The sequence below is a fragment of the Agelaius tricolor genome, unplaced genomic scaffold, assembly GCF_023055355.1.
Source record: "Agelaius tricolor isolate 1412-34295 unplaced genomic scaffold, bAgeTri1.0.p SCAF_20, whole genome shotgun sequence".
Taxonomy (NCBI): domain Eukaryota; kingdom Metazoa; phylum Chordata; class Aves; order Passeriformes; family Icteridae; genus Agelaius; species Agelaius tricolor.
In genome coordinates this window covers 3,649,410-3,660,647 of record NW_027269280.1, presented here as the reverse complement: position 1 = coordinate 3,660,647, position 11,238 = coordinate 3,649,410, and the positions used below count along the sequence as shown (strand labels likewise).

The 11,238-nt window shown below is 49.4% G+C and overlaps 1 protein-coding gene across 1 annotated transcript; it reads right to left on the bottom strand.

Moving 5' to 3' along the window:
- Positions 1–524: 524 nt before the first annotated feature.
- Positions 525–9,851, bottom strand: ALDH2 (aldehyde dehydrogenase 2 family member). Its single transcript, XM_071445150.1, has 13 exons — positions 9,639–9,851; positions 8,483–8,587; positions 7,144–7,284; positions 6,864–6,943; positions 6,376–6,487; positions 5,833–5,961; positions 5,302–5,415; positions 4,887–4,989; positions 4,081–4,265; positions 3,631–3,795; positions 2,376–2,533; positions 1,395–1,509; positions 525–1,125 (listed from the first exon to the last, which is right to left on the bottom strand). The coding sequence occupies exons 1-13, from the start codon at positions 9,759–9,761 to the stop codon at positions 1,093–1,095; spliced, it is 1,563 nt and encodes a 520-aa protein (XP_071301251.1). The 5' UTR covers positions 9,762–9,851; the 3' UTR covers positions 525–1,092.
- Positions 9,852–11,238: the final 1,387 nt, after the last annotated feature.

Here is an 11,238-nt window from a genome sequence, read left to right as displayed (position 1 = left end):
GTGGCGCTTTGTGATGACGTTATAATCACCGAGACTCGGGGGCGGAGCTAATCTCGCTGACCCCTCCCTAAGTCTGCCCTCCCGAAGTCTCGCGAGATGTCGGTGGGCGGGACCTACCGAAGGGATTTGCCGCCCGTCGGGGCCCGGAGGTCTCACGAGAACTCGGTGCGCCCGCTGGGCTGAGGAGCCGGGTGGCTCCAAGTGTCGCGAGATGTGAGGGGAACGGCCGCCCTCAGGGCCGTGAGGGGGAAGCGGCGATGAAGGAGCCGCCGAGGCCGCTCGCTGCTCTCCGCTCCTCCCCAGAAATCACAGCATGGCCGTGTCTCCCAGGGCAGCCCCACCGCCCTCACTCACGCTCAGACCCCGCTCACTCCTCCAGCCGGGTACCAGCTGGAATGTCCCTGCAACATCAAGGCAATACAAGCACAGCGGGCAGGGCAGAAAGAGCAAACCCTTAAAAATAACGGGTGAGAGAATTTGTGTGTGTCTGGGCTCACTGGCACAAACCTCCCACAAAAGTAGGGTTGACTGCACCGAGACAAGAAATGTTTATTTGGAGTGGCTATAACCAGCAGGACGGAACAAAAAAAAGCACTTTTCCCTCAGATTTCACGCTGCTCCCTGGCCCAGGTACACATCGAACTCCGTTCACTTTGGTCACAGAAAATAAACATAGTTTATAGGACAAGGGTTATAGACCTAGTTCTGTAAGCCAACACATCGTTGTTATTTTCTATTCTATAAATCCTCCTAGACTAAAGAAGCATTTAAATGAATTCTTAGGGGAAAAAAGCTCGTTTATCAACTAGAGATGTAAAGATCACACCCCTCTCCTATGGGTGACTGCACTCACATAATACATTCCCAAAATAACCATCCCACCTTGTTAGTGCTCAGCCAGCTGCATTTGGTATTTTAAAAAGATAAAGCCAAGTAGGTTTGTTTCTTTTTTTAACAAAAGCTCCTTTAAACACCTAAAAAAACACCTCTTACTGCAGAGTTACGTATTTTTGCATACTAAATTTTCTGTGTTGAGCTTTCCTCATAAAGCTGCATAATTATTTTCAAATCTGTGGAGAAGGTTGCCATCCTTTAGGAGTTTTTCTGTGGAATTTTGATTGTCACCTAGGGATTAAAAAAAAAAAAAAAGGGGAAAGTTACAAGTTGGTTTTTTTTCTTTGCAGGGATATTCACTGGAATGGCGAGAGGCAGGAGAAAAACCAGTGTATCCCAGTCAGGGACGGGTTTGGAGATTGGGAAAGCTCAGGGACTTAGGGAGAGGGGGGAGCTCAAGTTTTGGGTTCCAGCTCTCAGCCCAGCCCTCACCAATGGCACAGGGACATTTTGGAGCTGCAGCAGAGGGTTGGGAAGGCCTTGGCTGCAGGAATACTCACATTTTTCACCTCCACGTAGGCCTCCAGGCCGTACTCCCCCAGCTCCCTCCCGTTGCCAGAGGCTTTGTAGCCCCCAAAGGGAGCCTGGGCTCCAAACACGTCGTAGCAGTTGATCCTGGAAGGGAAAGGGAGGGTGAAACAGCTCAGGGAGGAGCTCAGCTGGGTGAGATTCCTGATTTTGTCCATTCCCCCAGCACGGAGCAGCACTGGGAGGCAGCAGGCAGGACACAGAACCCACCCACAGCTCTCAGGAGCCAGGGCCAGGTGTGCAGTTTGCACCCTCAGCTGGGACTCACAGGGATCTCCACCCTCCCAGCAGGAATTCCTGCCCAATCTCCCATCCCTGCCCTCTGTCCTGTCCCTCCATCCCCTGTCCCCAGTCCCTCTCCAGCTCTCCTGGAGCTCCTTTAGGCACTGGAAGGGGTTTAAGGCCTCCTTGGAGCCTTCTCCAGGTGAACAACCCTAGATAGCCACTCTCACAGGAGAGATGTTCCAGCCTAAATAAACAAATATCTATTTTTAAAAATCTATATTAAAAAAACCTATCCCAAAATCTATTCAAAAACCTATCCCAAAATCTATTCAAAAACCTATCCCAAAATCTATTAAATATCTATTAAAAATTCTATATATTTAAAAATCTGTAAAAATCTATTTTAAAATCTATTAAAATCTATTATAAAAAATCTATTAAAATCTATATTAAAAATCTATTAAAATATATTCTAAAAATCTATTAAAAATCTATTAAAAATCTATTAAAAATCTATTAAAAATCTATTAAAAATCTATTAAAAATCTATTAAAAATCTATTAAAACCAAATATTTATTAAAAATAAATATCTATAAAAAATACACCCAAATGTTGCCAAGTTCCCATTACACCTGAAGTTTTGCCATGACCCCGAGCACAGCCTAAATCAAATGAACCCAAAGAGAGGCCCAGAGTGCCAGGGGGTGCCAGGGGGTGCCAGGCTCACCAGACAGTGCCAGCCCTGAGGCTCTGGGACACAAAGTTGGCCTTGTCCAGGTCCCTGGTGAACACGGCGGCTGCCAGGCCGTACTTGGAGTCGTTGGCTCTCTCGATCACCTCCTCGATGGTTCTGAACTTGAGGATCTGCATCACTGGCCCGAAGATCTGCAAGGAGCCAGCACAGAGTGGGGAACACAGGAACCACGGGCTGGGACTGCCTGAGGCCCCCATGGGGGAGAGGGAAGATCAGTCTGACAATGTGCTCTGAGAAGGTTTATATTATATATTATATATTATATATTATATATTATATATTATATGCTATATTATATATAATATATAACATGTATAATATATCATATTCTATATAATATATAACATATATTATATATTATATATCATATTCTATATAATACATAACATATATTATATATAATATTCTATATCCTATATTATACACTAATATATTATACATAATATATTCTATTCTTCTATATTCTATATTATATTATATTCTATATCCTATATTATATATTACATATTACATTATTTATTATATAATATAACATATTATATATAATATTATATATTATATTATATATTATATATGATATATTATGGTTTATATTTAATTATATTTTAGATTTTATATTTTATTATATTGTACACTTCATTTTATATTACATTATATTGTACACTTTATTTCATATTACATTATATTGTATAATATATAATACATTATATATAATATATAATGCTCTACTAAACTATACTAAAGAATTCAGAAAGGATCCAGGCAGAAGGCTGAAAGATAGTCATGAAAACCTTGTGACTCTCCTCAGAGTCCAACACATCTTGGCCCCTGATTGTTTATCAATCAAGTGGTTTCATGTGAATTGTTTCTACTTATTGGCCAATCTCCAAACCACATTCCCAAAGCAGCAAAACACAGGAGAAACAAATGAGATAATATTGTTTTCCTTTTTCTCTGAGGCTTTTCAGCTTAATAAAAAAGCTGTTTATAGATACAATTTGAGATTTAACATACTAATTAAGAAGGCTTAGTTCCCCCCTCTAAGTAAAACATCTCACAATAAAATTACATTATTTTATCAATCATGCAATAAACCTCAACAGCTCATTAACAAAAGAGATCCCCCTAAATGAAATAACTTATAAAAAAATTTAAAAACCACCGCTCCACCTAGTTTTACTGGATATTAATAGAACAAATAGCTGTATTTACATGCTGCAGCACTCACCTCCTCCCTGGCAATGGTCATGCTGTCCTGCACGTCCCCAAAGACAGTGGGCTGGATGAAGTAGCCCCTGTCTGCAGCGGGGCTGCCACCACACAGCAGCTTGGCTCCCTCCCTCTGCCCCGTGCTGATGTAGCCCAGGATCTTCTTGAACTGCTCCTCATCCACCTAAGAGCCAGGAGGGGACAAACAGCTGCTGTGCTGCAGCAATGCCTCATTGCTTGGCAGCCTGTTGCAATCTCCAAAGGGAAATGGTCATTTTTAAATGCCAGCACCGAGGTTTGGAATTGTGCCCCTGGTTAATTAACTCCTCCCTCCTGCAGCGGTGCTGATGGGCTCGGTTCAAATTAGGGTAATCAGTAGAGCCAAGGGTGCTCCCCCTCTAACCTACACAATGACTCAAGGTTGGGACATTTTCATGAGATAACAGCTCAGGGCTTTTCCTGCTCCCACCTGAGGCCCCTGCTCGGTTTTGAAGTCAAAGGGGTTCCCGACCACCCTGGCCTTGGCCTTCTCCACACTCCTCTCCACAAACTCGTTGTAAATGTCCTCCTGCACGTAGGTCCTGGAGCCAGCACAGCAGCACTGCCCTTGGTTGAAGAACAGGGCAAAGTGGGCTTGATCCACAGCCCAGTCCACTGGGAAGAGGGAGAGAAAACAAATAAGCAAACAAAGCCAACCAGACCTGTGACTTTTTTAGCACAATTATCACAGAGACTGCTGGGGATACAAAGTCCTTTCAGTTGACAGCATTTGCCATGGGTTGGTAGGACAGGAGTTGCAGACTTCATTCTTTATTAAAGCACCCCAGACTAGAGAAAAATATCTAACCTGAGGCAGGTTACAGTTCTCATTGGAAATTATCAGGTGTTAAGGACTAATTTTCCTCCTTACTTAACTGCTCAGTTAAGTGAGTGTTGGCTCATTGAGGCCAAAAATGAGTTTATATGCAAGGGATGAGGGAAGCAGGACTTCACAGGAGAAGAAAAGAGTGGTGTGCTCCAAGAGAAATTAAAACAAAACTGGGGCAAGGACTGGAGGAAGATACTGAAACAATTTTTTTTTTGTTTGTTGATAGCTGAACTACCCAGCACTGGGAAAACAAGTGGGAGTGGAGGAGTGCTGAAACACAAATGCAGCAGCTACAGCAGAGTGGTGCTGTCAGGGCTAGAGCCTCACACTGGAGACCTTCCCTTCCTTTTCCTTTCCCCTCCAGCTCTGGAAGAAGCCAAGGTAAAAGGCACAGATCAAACACTCACTGTCTGCATCAGACATGATGATATTTGGGCTCTTCCCTCCAAGCTCCAGGGTCACCCTCTTGAGGTTACTCTCTGCTGCAGCCTTTTGGATCAGGTGTCCAACCTGCAGGGAGAGCAGAGCAGGTGTTGGAATTAACTCCCACATCAGCAAGAGGGCTCTGGGTTTACATCTCAGTCAGCATTTAATGCTAATCCTCATTGTCAGGGCTTTGAGTCTGCCCAGAGTTTCACCTCCAATAAGAAACAAGAGGAAATATTCTAAAGACTCAAATCAGAACAAAAGAGTCTTGCCTAATGCAAATACACATCTCACAGCCTGCAGTCAGCTTTGAATGAGGTGGAGAAGGCAAAGCACCTGCAGTATCTTACAGCCATGAGCTATTCCATGGTGCCAGGGCCGAGGGGGCTCCCTTACCTCCGTGGAGCCGGTGAAGGCCACTTTGTCAATGTCCATGTGGGAGGAGATGGCAGCTCCTGCCGTGGGCCCATAGCCAGGGATGATGTTCACCACGCCCGGGGGGAATCCAGCCTGGCAATGCCAGCAGCACACAGCAACGTTATCCCTTTGACAAACCAAGGCTTGCCCTCCCCTCCTGTTTTGTTACAGCAGCCTTCACTCCTTTGATTTCTCCTTTCATTTCCCAGGGCTTCATTTTAATGCTGTTTGCAATAACCAGGACAATTCCTCTCCCCACCCCACATCCCAAGCACAATTTGAAGGTGTGAATACACATGGAAATACAGATATATGTTCACTTTCTGATCATCCTGAAGTTCATTATGTAATCACACCTCAAAGAGTCCTTCCCTAATCAAGACTTACATCACCTGCACATGCATTTATATGAACAAGGGAGTTTTTTGGATAAATCAACCCAGCCTTCCTGCAGACAGCCCTTCCCTGCTCCTGTCTCCAGCAGTGATGGAATCCTGGCCTCATCCTCACCTCTTTGATCAGACTGGCCACGTAGAGAGCACTCAGGGGGGTTTGCTCTGCCACTTTCATCACAACCACATTCCCAGTGGCCAGGGCAGGCCCCAGTTTCCATGCTTGCATCAACAGTGGGAAGTTCCACTGGAAAACAAGGAGAGATTAAAAGTTTCTGATTAGTCAATAATGAACCAGCTCCACTCAAATCAGCACTTAGGGAAGAGTCTTGGATTTTTCCTCATCACACAAAATTTTGGGGTTAATTCTAGGCAGCAGTTTAAACTTAATTGTGGTTCTGAGTCAGGTAATTCCTATAAACGGGCCTAAACCCCTTGGGTTTTTTTGTTTTTTTTTAATCAGCAGATACAAATTAAACCTCCCTCAGAGCCCATGAAATCAACAGGCAGTTCTGCTCTCCCAGGGTGAGTGAGGTAAGAACAAAGCAAGCCCAGCTTTGTTCACCCCTGGGAGGAAGCAGTGGTTGGCAGCAGAGGGGAACTTGCAGTGCAACACTGAATTCTTGCAGCCCTGCAGGAACTGCTGCTACTCTCTACTCACAGGGATGATTTGCCCACAGACTCCCACGGGCTCGTGTCTGGTGTAGCAGAAGAAGTCTCCATCTAATGGGATGGTTTTGCCATGGAATTTATCTGACCAGCCTGCAAAGTATCTGGAAACAATAACAATTTGGTCACTGGAATTAAAAGAACAGGTCTGCTGCCAACAGAAAATAAAAGAGGCTTCCTCTGTTTCAGTCACTTCGGACACAACTCGGTGCAGGTATTTCCCAAACAGGTGATTTAAAAAATGGACAGAAAATAGAAATATTTGTGTGCTAACAGATCACCACCACTTGTGTGACTTGGAGAAGTCAGAGTAGCAAAAAGTAGAAACAAAAGAAACAGTAGAAGCAAAAAGTAAACCCAAAGTGTCTGATATGAAGCCATCAGTCAGACCCAGATCCCACAGCCCCTGAATTTGGAGGTGTCTGAACCTGCAGAGACTCAGTACCATGGCCCAGCTGTGGCTGTGGCCTCCAAACCCACCTGAGACATTTGACCACCATGTCCAAATCCACCAGGTAGGAGATGGAGTAGGGTTTGCCATTATCCAGAGTTTCCAGGGCCTGCAAAGACAGCAGAGTTTCCTGAGGAGCTGGGGGAACTCAGGTGTACAGCCCTGAGTCAGTTCTCAGTTTGCAGCCTGTCCTGTCTGTTGGTTTTTTGCTCTCAGCTCCCCAGAAATGCCTCCCCACCCTCTGTGAGTGTGTGCCGGTGTGAGCCGGGGGTGAGGCCCAGCCCAGCCCCCCCCGGTTCCTGCACTCACGGCCAGGTAGGCGCGGTCCCTCTCGATCAGGTCAGCCAGTCGGTTCAGCAGCTTCCCGCGGTGCGATGCATCCATCCTCCTCCAGGGAGAGCCCAGCTGGAACGCTGCCTTGGCTGCCTTCACTGCCTTGTCCACATCTGCCTGCGGGGGAGCCCGGCAAAGGCTGAGGAAGGAGTAACCAGCCCTCCCTCCCTCTCTGCAAACAACAAAAGCTCTCCCTGCTCTGCAGGAGAAAACTGCCCGCAGCCAGGCAGCACAGGAGGGGAAGAACCTGCAGCCTCGGCAGCTGCCCTGCTGCAAGGCACTCCTGAGGGCAGGGCAGCACACCCTGGGCCCCCTTCCCCAGGAGCACCCAGCTCAGCACACACTGTGAGGATGCAGCTTCCCCAGCCAGGTGAGCACACACTGTGAGGACGCAGCTTCCCCAGCCAGGTGAGCACACACGGTGGGGACACAGCTTCCCCAGCCAGGTGAGCACACACTGTGAGGACACAGCTTCCCCAGCCAGGTGAGCACACACTGTGAGGACACAGCTTCCCCAGCCAGGTGAGCACACACTGTGAGGACACAGCTTCCCCAGCCAGGTGAGCACACACTGTGAGGACACAGCTTCCCCAGCCAGGCTGCATCATGAGGAAGCAGCAGCAGCAATGGCAGAGGAGCAGATGGGTGCAACAGCTGTGCAACCTCTGCCTGTGCTCACCCTCTGTTATTTCAGCTACACAGAGTGCAAATATCATCAGGTTATTTCTGCAATGTCACCTGCTGGGTTAATATTTGCATCCTAGAATGAGGCATGGAAAAAGCTCTGGAAGTCTGCTTTGGGCACTTTTGCACAGCCCAGTCCAAAGGAGTTTTTTCCTGAATCAGCTGTCTCTGCTCCATGATTTGGTCCTGTCAGGGCATTTGCTGGTTCCTACCTGGTTCTCTGTCCTGGCTTGCTGCAATGGTCTCGCCAGGACAAGCCAGGCTGCCACAGAGAAGCAAACAACAAAGGGTTTCCCTCATCACTCCTCCCTTGGGGAACACACACAGGTTTCCAGACTGTAGGAAAAACCCCAAATTGCTGGGAAACACCACCTCAGCTCTGCCACAGACTCCCAGGAGGGCCTTGCATAAGGCAGGTGATGATTACAGGACTTTATTCCCCACCATTTCTTCTTTTTTAAGCAGTAGCCAAGGAAGGACACAAGCAGCACTTGGTGTGGGATTTACACAGATCAGACACTGCTGCAAACACGGAGCTGCCCAGGTGGGACATGGGGTGGTGCCTTCCTCTGCATCCCCTCTGGACCTGTTCCCATGGAGAACAAACCCATCTCAGCCCCAGAGCATTTACCTTATCACCCTCAGCCACCTGGCAGATGACTTCTCCCGTGGCTGGGTTGATGGTGGGGAAGGTTTTCTTGCTGACTGCATCGTGCCATTCGTTATTTATGAAAATCTGCAAGGAAAAAGCCAAGCAGGGTGAGCCTTCAAGCCAGATCCCAGGGAAATCAGGGGGAGCTTTGTTTCTTTGATGGCATCTGAGGAGCCTGGTTAATTAAAAGGGCTTAACTTGACTTGTGTGGGCTCCAAACCTGCAGCAATATGAAGGAGATACTTTAGCCTAAAAGCACACAACACAGCCTCGAGTGAATAAAGAATTCACAGCTCAGCAAACAGCACGTGAGTTGGAAGAGGTTCCCATCCTGGTGGGTCCTTGCAAAAGCTGGAAGCCTGGCTGGGGCTGTGCAGGGACAGCTCAGGAGACTGAGGAGTGGGAAAATGCTTTAGGCACAGACAGTAGAGTGAGTTGGTTTTTTCCAGAGCAACAGAGCTTTTACAGTATTTCTTACGAGTCTTATGAGTCTTAAGGGTCTTTTCCAATCTAAAGGATTCCATTATTTCCCAGATTAACCAACTTTAGGCTCCCCATACACCAGAACCAGGTGCTAACAGCAACTTTTTACCGACTCTTTCTTTCTAAGGGTAATTTTTTTTTTTCAGGTCTGTGGCAAGAGAATGGGAGTGCAAAGATCGAGGTGCTCGCCAAGAACTTGCAGAACACCCAGACAACCAAGAGCCTGGGCACGGCCGCCGGGGAAGGAGTGGCCGGGTGCCTTGGAACGCTGCCTTGCAGCAGCACCTCGCACAGGTGATCCCACAGGATTTTCCTGGAGCAAGGGTCCGGTCTCTGCAGATAACCGGCCAGGAACTTTCCCCTTCCCTCCCTCCCGTGCCCTTCCCCGGGGTTTTTTCCTTAGGTTGTTGAATTGCTGAACCCAGCAAGGGAAGGGGGCAGAGCCGGGTGCCGATGGGACGCACGCCCTGTGCCCGCACCTGGGCTGCGCCCAGGGTTCCTCTTTTCCGAGGCTTTGGGCCCAAATCCGCGGCCGCTCCGGGCTCAGCGCCACCCCGGGCTGGCCCAGCCCCGCACGGAGCTCGCTCGGCGGACACGGAAGCCCCGAACCCCCGGCCCAGCGCGGTGCCCCGGGCTCGCAGCGCGGCCCTACCTTGTTATAGGCGATGTCGGGGCGCGGGTTGGGCGCCGGGATGGGGGAGGCAGCAGCGGCCGAGAAGGGAGCCCGGAGCAGGGCCGGGCAGAGCCGGGAGCCGCGCACCGCCGCCCGCAGCATGCTGAGCTCAGCTGGGCCGGGCCGGGCCCCGCAAGCCGGGACAGCCCCGCTCCGCCCGCCCCGCTCCGCCCGGCACCGCTCGGCACCGCCCACCGCGGCTCGCTTGGCCACGGCACGAGCAGAACCAGCCCGGTGTCCTTGGTTCCTATGGAAAAGGCTCGATCCGGCTCGGTTCGAGCAGCACAGCTTGGCTCGGCTCGGCTCGGCTCAGCTGGGCTCAGCAAGGTCCTGTTCGGATCAGCTTGGCATGGCTCGGCACAGCTCAGCACCGTTCGGGTCGGTTCAGCTCCGTTCGGTTGAAATCAGGCTTGGTTTGGTGCACAGGGGGTGCCTCATCCGTGTCCAGCACTGTCCCTGTCCCTGTCCCGTCTCTGCCGTGTCCCGGCCCATGCCCAGGGAACTTTGTGCCTAGTTGCAAGCAACAACCAGGACAAAAGGGAAAAACTCCCAGAAACATCTCCACTGAGCTGGGAAGGTGATGAGGGAGAATGTGGGGACCTGGACTCTCGGTTGCCCGGATGTGCCGCCATTACCGCCCACCCAGGCACCCAAAAAACCCTCCCGTGTGTAGGGGCAGTGGAACAAAGCCAGGGAAGCGCTTTCACAACAGCGAGCTTCTGGGTGAATGCAAATGAGAGGCTTTGTGAAATCGCTCCCAACAATGGCTAAAGGCCTTTCTTTCTGGTTTGTTTTAGATGCCTTGTGCAACTTCAGCGTATCCAAGTGCAGGGAGCAGAGGTGTGCTCAGGTTATCATCACTAAGGAAGCCACAGACCAAAAATACAGAGAGGTTTTTAACCTCTAAAAAAAAAAAGACCTGTGGTATTACCCTGTATAAGAGACTCAGTGAGGGGTCTGTGAAGGGTGACAGGGATGGCTCTGATTTATTAAAGGGGACAGAAAAATTGTAGAATATGTGAGTTCAGGAGTAGTTTCACCCGCTGTCCTGGACATCCCAAGTCGCTGAAAGTCTTGCTGGAGGTTCCAGCATTTGCGCTTTCCAGACATTTCTCTCCTATTCAGGGGAGTGTCAGCCCCCTGTTGTGCAGGGAGGAACAGCCCAGCCCAGAGAAGGCGAAGCGCCCACCCCAGGTTATCCAGCAGGACACGGATTAGGCCGTGCTTTTCCCGGATCAGCTGGAAAGAAATCCTCTTGTGCTGGGTCTCAGGCTCCCTCATCCCTGTCCGCCCGTGTCCCTGGCAGGGGGGTGGGTTCCTGGGCAGTGGCTCCTGGGCAGCCCTTTAGAAAGTGGCACTCTTGGGGTCCCCAAAGAGACCCCACAAGTGGACCTCTTGTTCCGATGTGTTCTCCTCCTGTCACAGCCCTGCTCATGTTAACCCCCCGCGGGAGATGCCAGACCTGTTGTCCCTGCTGAGATGTGCCCGTGTCTCTCACAGGGAGCGGCTCAAGGTGTCCCCAGGGCACGTCACAGAGCTGAGCTCCAGCTCGGGGCTAATAAGCCCTGTCTGTGCCTGA

Excerpts from the sequence above, each read along its gene's own strand:
- ALDH2 (XM_071445150.1), bottom strand. The coding sequence starts at position 9,761 with ATGCTGCGGGCGGCGGTGCGCGGCTCCCGGCTCTGCCCGGCCCTGCTC. Across the intron at positions 8,588-9,638 it reads CCGACATCGCCTATAACAAG|ATTTTCATAAATAACGAATG; the intron begins GTAGGGCCGCGC and ends TTTTCCTTGCAG. Across the intron at positions 1,126-1,394 it reads CCTACGTGGAGGTGAAAAAT|GTGACAATCAAAATTCCACA; the intron begins GTGAGTATTCCT and ends TTTAATCCCTAG.